Source organism: Tenrec ecaudatus, unplaced genomic scaffold (genome assembly GCF_050624435.1).
Source record: "Tenrec ecaudatus isolate mTenEca1 unplaced genomic scaffold, mTenEca1.hap1 Scaffold_68, whole genome shotgun sequence".
In the NCBI taxonomy this organism is placed as follows: Eukaryota; Metazoa; Chordata; class Mammalia; order Afrosoricida; family Tenrecidae; genus Tenrec; species Tenrec ecaudatus.
The window spans coordinates 55,693-74,848 of record NW_027459570.1 but is presented as its reverse complement, the minus strand read 5'-3'; the positions used below and the strand labels follow the sequence as shown (position 1 = coordinate 74,848).

General features: G+C 39.1%; 1 protein-coding gene across 1 annotated transcript; it reads left to right on the top strand.

Annotated features, from left to right (window-relative positions):
• Nucleotides 1-2,663: 2,663 nt before the first annotated feature.
• LOC142436840 (translationally-controlled tumor protein-like) lies at nucleotides 2,664-3,182 on the top strand. Its single transcript, XM_075540241.1, has one exon. It carries the CDS (start codon nucleotides 2,664-2,666, stop codon nucleotides 3,180-3,182), a length of 519 nt encoding a protein of 172 aa, XP_075396356.1.
• The last annotated feature ends 15,974 nt before the right edge of the window (nucleotides 3,183-19,156 follow it).

The window sequence follows — 19,156 nt, the reverse complement described above, 5'->3', positions numbered from 1 at the left end:
AACTCTGGATGGGAAGCTCCAAGATGCTGAGTGGGTCCCTGTGCTCATTCTGACGAATCTTCTCCAAAAGGAATCCTGACCCATGAAGGGTAAGCTGCATCTGGTCAGACCTTAGGGAAGGCCAAGTGGGTGGGTGACCTCCATTCTCTGAAATCTTCGCCCCCGCACCTTTAGTCACTGACTGTTATTGAATCAGTGCTTCCCCATGAGTGTCAGAGACTGTGCCCTTTACTAAAGAAGCAAGCCTCACTTTTAATCCCATCCCGCCACCATTACACCGTGTCAGAAATGTTTAGGAAAAAATTCTAGTCACACTACTCACCTTTTCAATTCACAGTTGTAGAGGCTTTCAAGGCTCAGATATCATTCTGGACCACTCTCTTGACTCAAGTAGGTGAGTACCAGAGGAATCCAAGATGGGAACGTGGGACGGTAGGCTGCTTCCTCCCAGGCTATGCAGAAGGATGAATCCAAGTTATGTAGGAAATATGGCAAGATGCTGTCGCAAGTCTGGAGATGCACAAGTATGGTGAGGCCCTGGACCTGGCCAAATCTGCACAGCGTACAGAGAGAATCCACTTACATTTATACTGGGGGAAACCACACCCACCAGGATAGCACCTCCCACTTCTGGCTGCTGACAGAAAATCTCTTCATGGATGTGATGGCATTACTTGTCACCTAGGCTGACATTATCGTAATCGTTAACCTTCTGAGAATCCTGGCCAAGCAAGCCGATAAAGAACCTAACCCATTACAAAAAACCGACTGTTCCATAAACCCAAGTGATTTCAATAACATTGAAGAACGTGAAAGGGAAGAGGGATGGGCAATACCCTTCCAAAAATGGCATCCAACCAGATGTGTTCAGTGTTGAGCTCCGAAGAAGAGTCCAGCACATTTTCTTAGTTTTTAAGTGTGTTTTGAAGGAATCATCACTAATTGGGGGGTTTTCCGTTTAATGTGTATTTTCTTATAAATTAGGTGGGTAGAATTCTGTGGCTTATGTTACGTAGCCTATCAGCCATAGGTTAAGCCTCTCTTATTCTGTTGCTTCTGGGGCAAGTTCCTTGTCTGCTTGGACTATCTGTGGGATTAACTTGCTTTAGATAGCACTGTGTATGTGTATGTGTGCTTCAACATTACCTTGGATCTAGGAGGTTCACTGTGTAGGGACTGCTGGTCCACAGAAGAACTCTGATCCAGGTCTCCTTTCTTGCTGTAGTCAGGTCCTACATCTCTCTTTTCAATTCTCTATAATGCTTTCAGAGATGAAAGGCTGTGCTGCTATACCACAGGATAATCCCTTTACCTTTATCCCAGAAAGCTTATGAAGGGAGTAAAGGATTTACCAAGCAGCCTGAATCCCTTTACCATGGAATGTCTTCACACATGATACCATCACAACTGATCCATCAGAGTTTCATTTTATATCATCAACATAAAATAAATCAAGCCCAGTAACACTGTGTCCATTCCCCCTCATAGCCAATCATTGGACAGACTAGAATTGCTCCCTAGTTCCCTCAATGCTGTCCATAATAGGATCCCCAAACTACTGGCCCTATTGCATGTCCTACTATCAGGAAAACAGAAAAATCACCCACATCCCTGCAGGCAACTGAAAATGTTTTCATTATATACCATAATCCAGAATAAGAGTAAAAATATTCTCACTGCCATTGCATCAGAGCAGACTAATAACTATTTAGGACAAGGTAGAACTACCCCTGTGAGTTTTTATGACTGTAATTCTTTCTGGGATTAGAAAAACCACATATTTCTCCTATAAAGTACACGTGGACCATTCCATTTCCACTCAAGAGGAAGTATCAGGTACTTTGATAAAAACTAAAATATGTCTTTATGGGAGCAAACTTCTCACCTTTCTCAATTGGAAACTTGGTGAGTTTGAAGCCACCATCTCTTGATTAATAGACCCACTGAGCATACTACTCGACCAGACTCTAAAACTGACATCATTACGTAATTACTACACTACAAAGAATTATGACCCCAGAAAGTTGATACAGATAATGAACCTCTGCATATAATTAAGATATTTAAACACAATGAGGGCCCCGAATAGGTACTGAGCTTTAAAAGAGATAGAGAGTGAGCAGTACATACCAATCTGTTTGCCCTGTTTATATTGAATACAGCAAGTAAATCCATATCTTCAAAATTCAATATAGATTACACCCAGTTCACCCCAAAAGTAGACTTGTATGCTTTCTGTTACACATGCTCATTATGAAAGAAATAAATACAACACTTGTAAGGCTTTCACAAACAGAAAGTCATTCTCTTCCCATAGGGGTGGGTAGAAAGTTACATTTTATGTGACTGGACCAATACATAGCATAATGAGAATTTTAGAACATATTGGGATTGTCAATGATTACATCTTGCTTGCATGCACAATAAGTGCCCATGGAAGCAGAAGTCAAGAGATCAAGTGAACCATGACAGTAGATAAATCTGCTTCAAAAGACATCTTGAAAGTGTTGAAAAGCACCCCGCCCCTTCTGCCAGATGCCCCTCCCCTTGCGCCGGCCGCCCCACCCCCAGCGCCAACTGTAACTTTCGCTCCCTTCAGCGCTGTCCTCTTGGAGCTCCGAGCTGCCCGAAGCCAGCGCAGCCACCGCCCTCTCGCCACCGTCATGATCATCTACCGGGACCTCATCAGCCGAGATGAGCTGTTCTCTGACGTGTACAAGATCTGGGAGATCACGGGCGGGCTGTGTCTGGAAGTGGAGGGTACCATGGTCCGCAGGGCCCAAGGCCACATCTATGACGCGCTCATCGGCGGCAACGCGTCCGCCGAAGGCCCCGAGGGCGACGGGCCCGAGCACAAGGTGGTCACCGACGTGGACATCGTCATGAACCATCACTTGCAGGAGACCAGCTTCACCAAGGAGGCCTACAAGAGGTACATCAAGGACTACATGAAATCCCTCAAAGGCAAGCTGGAGGAGCGGAAGCCGGAACGCATGAAGCCCTTTATGACCGGGGCTGCCGAGCAGATCAAGCACATCCTCGCCAATTTCAAGAAGTACCAGTTCTTTCAGGGCGAGAACACGATTCCCGACGGCATGGTGGCCCTGCTGGACTACCGCGAGGGCGGCGGGACCCCGTACATGATCTTCTTCAAGGACAGCTTAGAGATGGAGAAGTGCTGACAGTGGGCAACGCACGACCGACCGCCCGACCGCCCCTCCTCCTAGCTGTCTGCGGTCCGCCCACACGACACCAGGACCGAGACAAACGGAACTGATGCCATCATGAGCTCTGCGTCGACTTGTGACCTAGACTTGGAGCGGTGACCTTGATTTTTTGGAGCAGAGGCTTTTTTTTAAAGAAAAAAACACACAAAATGTCGTGTAGGTTGTCTAAAAATAAAATGCATTTAAACAAAACTAAAATAAAGAGTTGGAAATGCAACAAAAAAAAAGTGTTGAAAAGCAAAGATGTTACCTTGAGGATTTTAAAGTATGCCTGCAGAAGCCTTGGAATTTTCTGATTCTTTCTTTTTCCTCAAACCATTTTGAGAACTAATCCAGATATCACATCATTCAATAGTTGTATCTTGTCATGCAAATGACTATCAGTTTCAAACATTTTCTTTTGGCTTATATTTCTTTTTTGTTTGTTTGTTTTTGCTTAAATTTCTTGATAGCAACTCCTCATTATCTCCCACCAGGAACCCTTAATGTAGCTATAGTTTCTATAGAGTCACCCACACTGGGTTCTATATACCAAATATGTATAGAAAGATCCATAACAGACTCAGAAGGCTGCCAACAATAACAACAACAGTAAAGAAATAAACTCAATTTGGAAACCAAAACCAGAAAGTATTAAAAAACAAGATTAAGGTGAAAGTGTATCAATAGGGAGATCAAATAACAAGTTTTTAACTTTCAAGTCAGATTTTTTATTTCAATCTGCTATAATCATCTCTCTAATACTCTGTCTGATAACCAGGTTATTCCCATCCCTTATTTATGGTCAGAGAGAAATCACCAGAAGCTTATTCCTTGTGTAGAACCCGCAAATGTATTTGGCCTTCAAATGTCATCCACAGCCTTCTCAAAATCAGAGTTAAAAAATTAAACTCTGATACAATTCTCTCCTTAGATTTGAATGTGACTATTGGCAATCCTTTGATCAGCATGTTGGTGTTCTTCTCCATGTGGACTTAGTTGACGTTACACTGAGATGACTGCTTGTTTAAAAACAAAGCTTAAGACCCCAGACACCATTCTTTCTGAGAGCAAGATACCATCTCATTTCTTCACCACACTTTGCTGTAGCACCCACACCTGTGGTTCCTTCAAAAGGGCACATACTGATCAGGGCAATGTCATAAGAACTAATTGTTCTTAGATTGAGCTAGGGTTAAGTGTGACCCCCACATCCACCCCTAACTCTGTGTTTTCTATTCACCTCTTCTCACCTTCCAGATTTTTTTTACTTTAATGCAGATAACTTTATCAATCATCCCCTTGGAGCATATGATTCTTCTGCTTGTAGTGTCATTGATTTAGGGCATGTAATATATTTAAAACACAATTGAGAAAAGGAAATTAAAGAAGTGTGCAAACAGTATTTTCAATTTCCTGTGACCAAGGAATGTGAAAGTTATACATTCTTCAGTGCATAGAAAGGAAGACTGAAGAAGAATCAAAGTGTTAGAATATAGTAATGGCAGAAAACATTGACAGCACCATGGACTGCCGAAAGTGAAGACAAATCATTCTCAAGGACCAACACCTTGAGTTTCCGGGTAAGGCCATTTGTTATGAGAACTTAGTGCTTATTCTGCTCCCTCATTCCTTGTGTACTTTGAGAAAGTGCATACAAGCTTATTAACACATGTCCTAGCTAACAGATAAAATAAAAGACCGTGCAGGGCATCCATCAGGGTGACATCCAACCAGAGGTGTTAGTCCTTTACTGGATAAAGGGTTGGTATTCCAACCTACATTTGTGACATGGTTTATCACATAAGCTCACCCTGGTGAACTTATACAAATGGAAGACAATATCCATAATATATAAGAAAAATTAACACCCTTCTATTGGCTCTATATTCACTCACATCTCCCATGTACGACTGAGAAGATCTCTTCTCTAGGACTTCCAATGCGCTAAATCTCAATGGTAGCAGTCTCATCTTCTTTGCTAGAGTAATTTGGGATCACAGACCAACAAATAAGCCTTCACACAACAAGGGCTTCAAATTTACAAGGTAGCATGATTGCCAATCTACTGAGTATCACGGCCTGACCAAGCTGACACAGAGAAGACGCACCTCAGGGAAATGAGATTTGCATCAGGGAAAGCATGCCAGAGACCAACTGCAAAGGCAGTGAAGGCAAAAAGATAGAGGGTGAACAAGACCTCAGAATTATGACACCCTGATTATGGTGAGTAAGGCATGGTGAATGTGCTCTGGAATGTCATTCAAACAATGCAAAGCAGACCTGTGTTCAAGCGCTGTCTTTCTGTTTGGAGCCCAGAGTATAACTGTTGATACGACCCCACACAGACCCCTCTCATGGAGTTCATTCAGCACCCTAGGTAGCTGCCCCTTTCATGGTTTCTCAGGCTGTAAACATATCATTGTCCTTCCCAGTGAAGTAACTGGTAGGAGTAGCACACAGACCATGTCCTTAGCTATCAAACGTTTCTGTCAAAGCACCACTAGGGCTAAATTCCCTACTCCACTGGGGTTACCAAAGAAGCATCATGATATAGCTGCCCAAGCACTGAGATGCACTGTGCAACCAGTGACACAACAATAAGGCATCACTGGTGGGAAAGATATGCAAAGCTAAGCTTCAAACATGGTGATATGGGAAATATAAAGAGGGTAACCAGTACATCCTCTCTGGATACCCATTTCTACTGAGTAGAGAAAATCTTCACAGATTCTGAATAGACATAGGAATACACTCATGCCAACTGTAGGACAACAACCAGAGATATAAATACCAGATGTGGTGCATATACATACATATATACATATATATACATATATATATATATATATATATATATATTATAAAGCTACTTAAGTATGGAAGTTTATTATTGTTGTGGCATATTACTTCAAATATAGGTAGTATGCAGGGTTGAGGGCTGTGTTGAGGTCATGTGGTGCTGGATCTTTGAGTTAGAGGAGAATAACAGATAACTAAATATTGTTGAGCGGAGATGAAGAAATCTTAATAGATGAGTAGGTACAGAGAATAGGATATATTAGCACAAGGGTAGGGTTTAAGCGATGTTATAATCATAAGTGGTCTTCTGACTAAGTATAATGTTTTTTTTATAAATTAGAAAAGGGAATTTCAAGAGGTATTCTAGTACTTGATTGTTTATGTGAAAGGGTGTCACTGAGAAAATGAGGGGTGTGTCTTGAGGTAGTGGTGAAGGTGGTATAGATAGAGTATATCTAGTAAGTAATCTAAAAGATTAACATATCAATTCCCTATATAGTACATGAAGAGCGCAACAGATCAATGTTACTGTGTTTATAAGAAAGTGACCCCCTTTTTTTGGGGGGGGCGACACTCTGTTTAGCAGCTTTAAGCGTCAGTGTCACATGGGACATAGTGGAGAGGCATTGGGTTTCTGTGTCACACCAAATAGCCATCATCAATGCAGGGGTCCCAGAAAGGAAATGGAGGTCCAGTAGGAATGGAGGCTTGAGGTTTTAGTGGTGGGGAAGGGGCGCTTCTAATCAGGGGGAGGTCATTAAGAGGTAAATGGCAGCACTGGTTAGTTGCCAAGTTGAAGGACTTGCTGTTATATGAAGTTCTGGGTTATCTGGGCGGGGTGGGAGATTAAAGTTTTTTAAAAAGAGAATAAAAATAATATACATTATAGTTATATTCTGACTGAGATTGGTTGAGTTTGCTAAAAGAGTCTTTCAGGCAGCCATGTTTTCCCCTGAAATTCAATCATTTGAAAAGAGTTCTGAGTGGAGAATTTCCTCATCAAAAATATGTATTTAAACGTATGTCTTTTATCTCAGATAAATAAACTTCTTAACCTGATATTTTTGAACTAAGAGAAATGAGCAAATGTCAATAAATTACACACATACACAAAAACCTATACCTGGCATTCACCAGAACATAAAATGACTAAATGAAAAATATACAAATATCAGGAAACTCCCTGAATAAAAAAGATCTGTGATTTGTCCTTCAGGAGACTAGACCTTAATATTTTGAAAGTTTAGGTTGGAGAAACCCCAGGTGATAAAATGGCACCCTCCTCATTAAAAAATAAACTCAATTAACCATGAACTAAGTGGAAGTGAAGATACAAAAATGTTGGGCCGAGATCAGACCTAATAAATTGAAAACAAAATGAAGTCAGGATCTTGAAGGAGGAGTCAAGATTCCTGAGTATGCCCAGTTGGATAAGAAATCTTTCATTCCATTGGGGCTCCACTCAAGTTCCCCCTCAATGCAAGAGTATTTTGTTCTATTAAACTGGCATTTCATGATGCTCACCTTCCTGGCATAATCGCCAAAGACAAAGTTGGTGCATAAGCAAATGTGGTGAAGAAAGCTGAGGGTGCCTGATTATCAAAAGATATAGGGTCTGGGGTCTTAAAGGCTTGAAGGTAAAAAAGTGGCCATCTAGCTCAGAAGCAACAAAGCCTACATGGAAGGAGCACACCAGCCTGTGTGGTCCTGAGGTGTCAAAGGGATCAGGTATCAGGTATCCTCAGAACAAACAATCATATCATTGTGAATAAGGGGCTGTGCTGTGCGTAGTGGCGACCCAAAGTCCATCTGCAGGCAATTGGAGATTCCCTTACAGAAGGGCCGCAGGAATGAGATGAGCCAGTTAGGTTTCAATGTAGCAAAAATGAAACATACAACTTCCTTCTAGTTTCTAAATGCTTTCTACCCCGCAACTATCCTGATCCCAATTCTACCTTACAAATCTGGCTAGACAAAAGGATGTACACTGGTACAGTTCGGTACTGGAAACACAGGGAATCCAGGGTGGATGATACCTTCAGGACCAGTGCTACGAGCGGCAATACTGGGAGGGTGGAGGGAGGAAGGGGTGGAAAGGGAGAACCGATTGCAAGGATCTATATATAACCTCCTCCATGGGGGACAGACAACAGAAAAGTGGGTGAAAGGAGACGTTGGACAGTGTAAGATATGACAAAATAATTTTTAAATTATCGAGGGTTCAAGAGGGTGGGGGGAGTGGAGGTGGGGGAGATGAACTGATGCCAGTGGCTTAAGTGGAGAAAAAATGTTTTGAGAATGATGAGGGCAATGCATGTACAGATGTGCTTTACGCGATTGATATATGTATGGGTTGTGATAAGAGTTGTATGATAAAATGATTAAAAACAAAACAAAAGAAATCTTTCATTCCAATTATCCAGTATTAGTCACTGTGATTACTGTTTGGGCATAAAAAGACTTAAACTGGTGCAAAGAAGATAAAAATTACTTTAGACATGGTAGTCAAGTGAAATATACAAGGCTGATTACTGTGACCCACTGGCTCAGAAGCACATGTCCAAGTCTGTTTTTTACCAGTAACAGTGCATTGGACATGCTATCAATCAGTAACCATGTTTTCTAAGATTAGCAGCCACATCATTTACATGGATCATGAAAAGTCATATTTTCTTCTTGGGAAAACAAAAGAAAACTCTTGTGTCCTAGATTGAGACCAGGCTGTCTGTGGGGTCTTTGACACCTTAAAGCATGTTGGACTTTGTTCTAGTTGATTGCTATAGACAAATTCATCACCTCAACATATATGGTGTTTTTGTACAGTGATTCACCTCCAGAATGCCCTTTCCTGGTACCACTAACAAAAATAGTACTTTGAGTTCATCCAGAAAGTAGCCTGTGTGATTCCAGCAGAAACTACATTGAAACACTACTAATTGGATCACAGAATTTCACAGTTACTTAAAAACGAGTTGATATTAACTTGTTATAAATACACATACCATATGACAGCTAGATCCCCACAAGTATTTATTCATATAAAAGTATATATGTTCAGAAAATAGTGGTACAGGATTATTAATATATTCTTTAATAAAATTTTAGAAAATAGTGTATAAAACATTACCAAATTCCTATATATTGGTGAGGTCATAAAAATATTTGTATATAAGTAAAATTAATAATCCATAAAATTTATGTTGCATCTATAGAAGTCAGCAGATGAGAAAATTGAGCGCACACACTACTAAAGAGTTATAAAGCTTTGTCATAATTCCTAATGCTTCTCTGCAATATGGGTTTTTCATATGTACAGTGAAGTTTTTGGATTCACTAAATCTGTTACTACATTCCTTACATTCCTAAATCTGTTACTATGTTCCTTACATTCATAAGTCTTCCCTTTACTTTGAGTTGTTATATGGTTAATGAGGTGTGAGTATTGAATAAATTAGTTCCTACATTCATTACTGTAATAATGTCTTCTCTCCACTATGAATTCTCATATGTTGATTGAGTTCTGAGGAATTATTAAAGGCATTTCCACATTCCTTACACTCATAAAACCTCTGCCCACTGTGAATACTCATATGTATTTTGAGGTTTGTGGATTGAGTAAATGTTCTCTTGTATTCCTTACACTCATAAGGCCTCTCCCCACTGTGAATTCTCATATGTTGTGTAAAGCTAGCAGATCTAGTAAAAGTTTTTTCTCAGTCTTTACGTTTATAAGGCCTACTTCCAGTGTAAACTCGCATATGTCTAGTATGAACTGAGGCTCTAAGAAAAGCTTTGCCACATTCCTCTGCTGTGAGTTTTCAAATGTTGAATGACACATGTGTCTTGAGTAAAAGCCTTCCCACAGTGCTTGCATTCATGAGATTGAGCTCCATTGAAAATTTCAATATCATCCGTGAGTGTTGACGGATCTCCATGGAGTTTTCTACATTATTTATTGTCACCTTTGCTTTCTTTTAGAAATTCTATTGTAATGTTCATATTGTTTTTTCCATTTTTGTTAAACTTGTCAGCATTGAACTGAGTATGAAATTGCTTGTTATGCTGTAGTGAAGGTAAATGCTTGAATGATTTTCCATCCCAAAGATGTTCCATGGGATATAAGTGTTCTGGTCTTTTTAATTCAGGAAGAATTCCAATTTGACTGGAGAGCTCATGAATAGTATTTACTTCATATATTCTAGAGGATATCAAGGGCAAATACTTTCTACTACAACAAGCAGGTAAAAAGAAGGTTTTTTACCATTTTATTATGCCCATAGATAGTAAACATACACAATTTATCTCAATTATCTAACAAATCATAAATTTAAATATCAGATACAATCATAATGGTTGGTGAGTTAATAAAATATGGAGAAATTATATAAGTTGGCATATGAGAAATATATTTAAATATTTAAAAGTAATTCACAGGGATTAAAACTATATATCTGCAATCAATATTTTAAGTGTACTATTAAAATAAATGTTGACACTTTATATTGAGTGCCATTTCTTTAGTCATAATTTTGGTAATTGAATTAATATATGTATAGGTTATACATTTGTATATGCAACCATATTTGTAATGCATATGCTTTTATATTATATTCTAATAGATATATGGATAGAGATATAAGCTGTAATTTAGTCATTCTACTCATTGTGACGCTATAAGGTAGATAGGAATATTAATTTTTATCAGAACAATAATATCGTATTTCTCATAATGTATGGCCGATGTGTTAGAACCACTCTCCTTTCAGTTAGCAATGAAATGCTTAATATCATGCACCACAAGCCTTATGTTTCTGTGACTGCATATGCATATATACAAACATACATTTATTTTCATCTACAATAACATGAGATGGAATTAAATGTTTTCTGGAATAATTTCTATTTTTCATGGATTTTGGTTTGTTGATGTACCAACTATGTCTCAAAATTCACTTTGAGTAGATTATGACTCAGTTCAACACTTCAGGTGCATGTAAAAATTTACCCGTAGTTTTCTGAGATGATAGCTTTTCAATGCAGTACAAGGCCTTAGGTTTCTCCCTTGGAACAGGTGGTGGTTTAGAACTGCCAAACTTGTGGTTAGCAGGCAATATTCAAAGAGCAATTGGCAATTAAACACATCTTAGAAATTTATCACTAACAATAATGTGTACAGTTTCTAATTAGAAGATCAAATTAAAAACTACGGGACACAATGCAGATGTAACACTAATGATGAAAAGTGACTTTTTTTTTCCTTCACCACTACACCAGGTGAATTAGGTGTTGGCTACTAAGTCATAGTGCTGGTGAAAAGAACGTTGATCACCAACTTAATATGAGGTGATCTATATGTGTAGACGGTGTGTTGATTATGCACAGATATTTATTTTATATCATTTATATCTTTACATATTTATATATAAACAACATATTCCTACATGTACATGTAAAGACAGGGTATTATAAGATGATAAGACAATTTTGGCTCTGAGCGGCTTATCTGTAAGTATTAAAGAAGGAGATCACCAAAGGATTGATTCTTTAGAGGCACTGGCAGGTTCTGAATTGCCTCATTTTGCTATTAGATGAGTACTTAATCATCTACTCTACATGTACTTAAAATGTCTAAATGCTCGCTTCGGTCTCTTTCCTCATACATGTACTTAAATAACATAATATATCCTTCCAACTCAAATCTGGAGCATTGCTCTCTCTCAAATAAATTACACTCACCTCAAAAGTGGGTTCTTGTTATCTTGCTTTACACTTCCAAGAAACTTACAGATTTTTTGTAATATGGAGGTACTTGTATCATTTTTCAAGAATCTTACCATTACATTTTCAGTGGTTAGTTTTTTCTTAATCATTAACATATGAGAAGCAGAACCAATTATGCATATTGAAGTTCACAGTAGGAAACAAAAAGAACAGCATTATACACAGACAAGAAGTAGCTATGAGACAAGAAATACTTTGTCGTGTAAATATTTTTTGATGTTTTAACCATGTTCAAAGAGAAATTAGCAATTAAGCATCCTTGAAGATTAACAACAACAGTAACATATGTAGTTTATAATTAGAAGAGCAAATTAAAAAGCTATGGTGCACAGGGCAGATGTAACACTAAAGATGAATGTGGTTTTCTTTTCTTTCATGAACACAGGTGTTGTAGTAATGTCTAAAATTAATGAAAACGCAAGGGCAGGCATTTGTGCAGAATGTTCTTGGGCAATTGAGACTTTTACTTACAAATTTATCAAGTAAAATTTCTTCCATAAAGAGTTGGTCAATGCTTTCGTGACACAATGATCCTGAATGAATTTTCTGCCCTCTCCCATGACATTTCTCTTACTACTCTGAGAGAACAAAATAGATTTTACCAGCATACTGCTCCTGACAGAAAAAAAAGTCCTATTAACATTTCCCTGAAGCTGTTTCAATACTTTGATTTTTCAAGATTTCAAAAAGTATGCAGGTGTGAATAATTTGCAAAATAAATTACTTTTTCCCTTTCAAACATTTAATAAATGCACTAATACTATGGTTACATAGGTGGTACACATTGTGCTGGTAACTGGAACATCAGAAATTTGATATTGACATCCTGGTCTGTGGGTGAAAAATGAGATTTTGGATATTTTTAACTGCATGGGGCTCTTCTTCTGTCACTGTATCAGAGAATGTTCCATTATGATTCGGTGTTTACCAGTGGCTTATATTCCAGAAGTGGAACACTTCTTCCTTACTACAAGTCTGCTCAGTTGGGAAGTTGCACAGTTGCACAGATACCTGTTTAGCATGGGTAATACTGCTAGTATTTAAAATACTTGTGTAGCTTCCATAATAAAATCATGGAAGTTTAATATTGTGCAAAACTGACAGAGTAGTGGCAGACTGTAATATGTAGAGATTTGTGATCATGGGAAATTTTGGATATAATCAGAACTGAGATAAAATTAACTTTATTGTCATATTTAACCAGGTATCCCTATCCCTTATCCCAGTGACGGAGGCAACAATCACCTGTATTTGGTAAATAATGCATTAATTTGAAATAAGCTATTCATACCTACTATCACTAAGTTCTTGAAGGTCTCCACCATCACATCTCTGTAGAGTTGCTTCTGAGAAACACCCAGCAGTGCCCATCCTTCAGTGGTAAAATCCACGGCCTCACCCTCACCAGTCACTGAGTCCAAAAATAGTCCACATATTCAGCTTCATCTGAGGATTAAGCATTCAAACATGTGTGAAAAGAAAGATGCAGCTTAAAGTTCTGATCAACTTTCATTTGATAAGGATTTGACAAATGGTTGTGTGTTCCATAAAGTCTACCTTTGGGTTTTGTCATTATTGTCATTCTCGAACCATCTACATTCACTTCTCCAAAGATTTCAATTCATCTCATAGACTTACCAATATGAACACCATTCAGAATTTGTGCGCAAAACTTCCATTACCTTTAATTCTCTTTTCTACTAACTTTGTGACACGTCCGCCAGTTGATTACATAGCAAACATCACCGCCCATTTGGACTGTCCAATGTCCATCTGTATCCTATAGTAATAGTTTATGATAGAAACTCTCTACTATAAACACCATCGTCTACATTATATTTTTTCTGTGTGTGGGTGTGGAGCAACACCTTCCATAGCAAATAATTGAATATATAGTTTAAAAACAAGTTAATTTGGAAATATTAACTAGAGATACTGAAGACTGGAAACTTGTTTGTTTTAGGGCTTTTATCAACCATTTGAGGAGCTATCATGACATCAACAAATGAAGGAGCTGGGACTGCCCTTTCTTTCACATCCTCTCTTCAGAGATGAAAAAGGAAAGACATAACAATGGTCATGCCAAGAAAGCCACTGGCTGCAGACACACTATTTGCTGCATGAACTGTGCCTGCTGTGAGCCCAGAGACAAGGCCATGAAGAACTTTGTAATAGAGAACAATGTAGACCACAGCCTTCAGAGACATTTCCATAGCGAATGCCTTAGTGCATATATGCTTCCCAAGCTGTATGGGAAGTCATGTTATTTTGTGAGTTGTGCTACTCACAGCAAGGTTGTCAGGAACCAGTGACTTGAATCCCAGAACCTTCACATGAAGTCTAAACCTTCCCACCCCATTTTACACCTACAGGTACAGTCCGACGACCATCTCCAAAGCCTAAGCAAAGATTAGAAGCTGAAGGGAAACAAACCTGAAAAAAAAGGGAAACTATTCTTTAAAAACAAAAGAAAGAAAGAAAGAAACAAATTGCATAAAAAATTCAAATGTACTGTACAGTATTATGGATAAACAATGTTTCAATAACTGACTGAATATTAATTAATATGATTAAACAAACACATTGGGAATTGTCTATGTTCCCAAATTTGGAAAACAAGTACTTGTCTGCAGACTGGTCGATGTGCATATTAATGTGAATTCTACAAAAGAGACATTTAAATTAACTCTCAAATTTTAAAACTATTATCATTATGACACAAATATAAAATGATGCTAAAATAACTCAGAGACACCTTTAATTCCAGATCAACGGAACTGCCAGGAATCCAAGATGGATGTAGAACTTCTGAAACTTGTGGTGATATCAGATGGTTGTTATATATGATCTAGTAAGATAATACCATAAAAATGCTGGTCTGTCTTTTGGCACTTATAAGCATCCTTAATGTGAAAAATAGTGCAAGCTATTCAAACAGAATAATGGGATGTTGCTGGGTAATTTAAAATCAGTAAAGATACTATTTTTTTAAATCTGGAAAACTAGGCATAATAAAAAACATGGTATCAAGATGGAAGAAGATCAAATTAATAACATATGACAAAGAGGTATTTCTTGATTAAAGTTAATAGAATGTAAAGAGATTACTAAGGAAGATCCCAGACTATAGCCTTGAGTATTGATTCAAAAACAGAACAAAGAAAATTAAATTCTTACAACTGAACCAATAAAGAGCATTCCTAATAGTTTGAGCATAATTTTAAATCAAGATTTTTATTTATGCACAAGTGGCATAGGGGAAAAGCTAGTGTATACAAACATTCCTGGGCAAGGTCTAGGTAGTATGGCAGGGGTCAGACCAAATCTAGGGATACATATGGAAGCCAATTCAAAATGAGAGGGCAAAAGGGAAAAAAAAGGACAACGGGGTACTAACCCACCAAAGGGGAGGGTATTGTTTATCTCCACAGGGAAAGAGGGGCCAGACTTCAGCCCGGTGCTCCATGACACGAATGAAACATACTAGCATGAAGAAGGGAACCAATAGAGAGGTTTGAGGGGCGGGCCACAATCCCAACTACCTGGACAGTCTCCCCGCCCCCCCCCCCCCCCCGCCAAGAAGAATGTACTTCAGAGGACCACACTGAAACTACAGCTCAGGGAAAGGGACATCTCTCATCAGAGCACACAGGTGCAAAGGAAGGAGGTGCAAGGGAGAGCAGGGCACATGCTGGGCCACCAAGTCCTGAGGACGATATTCCAGCTCATAGCAGCCAATGCATAGAGAGGTCCATAGGGCTGGCCCCACTACGCGGCACAACATCCTTCACTGACCCATAGCATGATGGGGAACAACACTGGAGACACTGGGAATTGTGTCCAATCTGACCCCACCACACCGAGGCAAAACACTAAAGGTGTGTGACAGAACAACAAGGGGAGCAGAACATTGAGTCCCAAGGGAATATAAAAAATAGACTTTGGGGCCAGGAGTGGCACCTCATCACACTCCACCAGAAAACACTCCTAAAGGTCAACAAACAGACCTTGAACTATTTACAGCAGTGGTTCTCAACCTTCCTAATGCCACGACCCTCTAATACAGTTTCTCATGTTGTGGTGACCCCCCCCCCAAGCCATAGAATTATTTTTGTTGCTACTTCATAACTATAGTTTTGCTAGTGTTGTGAATTGGGCGACTCCTGTGGCAGTGTCGTTCGATCCCCCCCACCCCCCTCCCCAAGGAGTCACGACCCACAAGTTGAGAACTGCTGATTTACAGGCTTTTCTTTTTGTTATTTCGTTTCTTTTGTTGCTTTGCTTTGTACTGTCTTATTTTTTGTGCATATTATTATCTATGTAGGTCTATCTAGATAAGGTAGGTAGGACAAAGAATCTGGAGGAAAAAACAATGGAACTGGCAGTTCCGGGGGTATCTGGGAGAGGGGGATTTGGGGGAAAGGAAATATGTGTTAACAAATGCAGGGGCAAAGGAACCAAAATCAATGGCAAGGAGGGAATGGGAGACCAGGTAGGCCTTGACAAAGAGCAAAGTAACTAAGAGGAATTACTGAAACCCAAATGAAGTCTGAGAATGAGAGTGGGACATGAGGAAAGGAATAGAAAATAGAGCAAATAACTAGGAGGCAAAGGGCATTTAGAGATATCTAAATACAGACATGTATACATGTAAATATGTTTATATATGAAGATGTGCATATATTTATAGTTTTAGTATTAAATTAGCAGATGGACATTGGGCTTCTACTCAATGCCAGAACATTTTGTTCTGTTAAACTGGCATTCCATGATGCTCACCTTCCTGACAAGATCACTGAAGACAAAGCGGTATATAAGCAAATGTGGTAAAGAAAGCTTAAGATGACCGGGTATCAGAAGATATAACGTCTGGCATCTCAAAGGCTTGAAGATAAACAAGCTGCCATCTAGCTCAGAAGCAATAAAGCCCACATGGAAGAAGCACAACAACCTGTGTGATCACAAGTTGTCAATGGAATCAGGCATCAGAAATCAAAGGGGGGAAATCATATCATTGTGAATGAGGGGGAGTTCGGAGTGGAGACCCAAGATCCATCTGTAGGCAACTGGACATCCCCTTACAGAGGGTTGTGAGAGGAAAGCAGCCAGTCAGTATGCAGTATACCACTGAAGAAACATACAACTTTCATCTAGCTCTTTATTGTTCTTCCCCCCTACTACCATGATCCCAATTCTACCTTTGAAACCTGGCTAGACCAGAGGATGTACACTGGTACGGATAAGAACTGGAAACACAGGGAATCCAGGAGAGATAAACCCGTCAGGACAAATAATGAGAGTAGCGATACCATGAGGATACGGGGAAGGTGGGATAGAAAGAGGGAACCAATCACAATCATATGGGTCTGGGTCTCCACTCCGAACTCCCCCTCATTCACAATGATATGATTTTTTCCCTTGGCATCAGCTGTTCATTTTCCCCTCCTTCCCTGTTCCCCCCTCCCTTATGAACACTTGATAATTTATAAATTAATATTACTTTGTTATATCTTACACAGTCCATCATCTCCCTTCACCCACTTTTCTGTTGTCCATCCCCCAGGGAGGAGGTTATATGTAGATCCTTGTGATCAGCTCCCACTTCCTACCCACTCCTCCCTCCCGGTATCACCACTCTCACCACTGATCCTGAGGGGTTCATCTGTCCTGGATTCCCTGTGTTTCCAGTTCCCATCTGCACCACTGTGCATACTGTGGTCTAACCAGGTTTTCAAGGTAGAATTGGTATCATGATAATGGGGTGGGGTGGGGGAGGAGGAAGTGTTTAAGAACTAGAAGAAAGTTGTGAGTTTAATTATTGCTACCCTGAAAAAAAGAGTTTTTATTTTATTTGGATCCATAATCTGTGGCAAAAACTGTCAATAAATCCAAAAACATATTTTATTGGAGAAAATCTTCTGCAAAGGATCCACTTAAAGTGTTGAAATCAACACGGGGAGCTTGGCTCAAACCAGACCATGGTATATTCATTACAACATATCCAATATTTTTAAAGTGGACAATGAGTAAAGCTAAAAATTAATTTATTTTAATTGTTGTGTTATTTGTGCAGAATATTGACTACACCACAGACAGGAAGAAGAATAAACAAATCTATCTTGGATGGAGCACTAATGAAACATTTGGCTGCTAACTGCTCAGTCAGTAGTTTAAAACTTCCAGCCACTTCACTGGAGAAAAATAAGACTTTCAATTCCCACACATAGTTCCAGTGTAAGAAACCCATGGGGACAGCTCTACCCTCTCCTTTTAGGCTGTAATGACTTTCAGTCCTTTCTATCACAGTGAGTTTGTATTTTGGTCTCTTAGAAGAAGTTCAGGAAAAATGTCATTAAAATCAAAGATGTTGAGGTATTATTCCCTCATACATGGGACATATTACAGGAATGGAATAGTCCAGAGAAAAGAACATGGTTTTTTGTTTAAGTTTAACAAAAAATAGAACCATCTTCAATGGCTGTATTTTAACAATAGAGTGTAGTTTAACAATACAGGGGCTAATTATGTCAGGCATTGTGGAGATAGTGAAAGACAAGGCAGGATTTCCTTCTGTTGTGCAAAGGGTCATTAGGAATGAGGAGTGCGTCTACCAACCTAAGTATCACCATCCATAAAAAAATAATTCCCACATATTGACCAACTGGATACATTGCCATCAGATTCATTTTGTTAATGAAGCCCTTATACGATTACATTTCTAAACCGTGAAAGAGCTCAAGCTCCCATTTTCAGAAATCTATAGAAAATGTTTGACTGAATGAAGTGAATAAAGAAGACTGTAGGGCTGAAGAAATGCTGACACTAGACAAACAGATAATCCATGTCCTCTGGTAGAGCTTTATATCCAGACTCTACTCAGGAAGTTCTGTTGCCCATCCCAATGGACCAAGTCCCAAACTAGGAGGTTGACGCCTTACATAACCAGTACCAAGTCATAGAAGGAAAATCATCCCAGTAATCCAGTGCATTAAACCATATATCCATTTGATAGCAATAGCTATCACAAAGCTTTATGAAGCCCCGTCTTTGTTCCCCTACCCTGCCATGCTCTTACATTATAGACAACCCTCAGCTATTGGACATAGTGTTCCGCACAAGTCCTATCTAACCTTTACCTGGATAATGAAAATACCCTAGGCATCTTTAATACCATTTTGTAGCTCAAGCTTCTTGAAGTCAAATTAATGCATTCTTTACATACAAGAAGCAGAAGTCTAGAATGTTTGGAGTTGGTTGAATGAATTTGGTTCACACACCAGCCAAATGTTGATAGCTTTCCTGGTCGTGCATAAACGTGAAAGATAGTATTCCCAGGTTTTAGCTCCCTCAACTGGACGGTATTTCTC

What these genes read in the sequence shown, in the direction of transcription:
- LOC142436840 (XM_075540241.1), top strand. Translation starts at nt 2,664, where the DNA reads ATGATCATCTACCGGGACCTCATCAGCCGAGATGAGCTGTTCTCTGAC.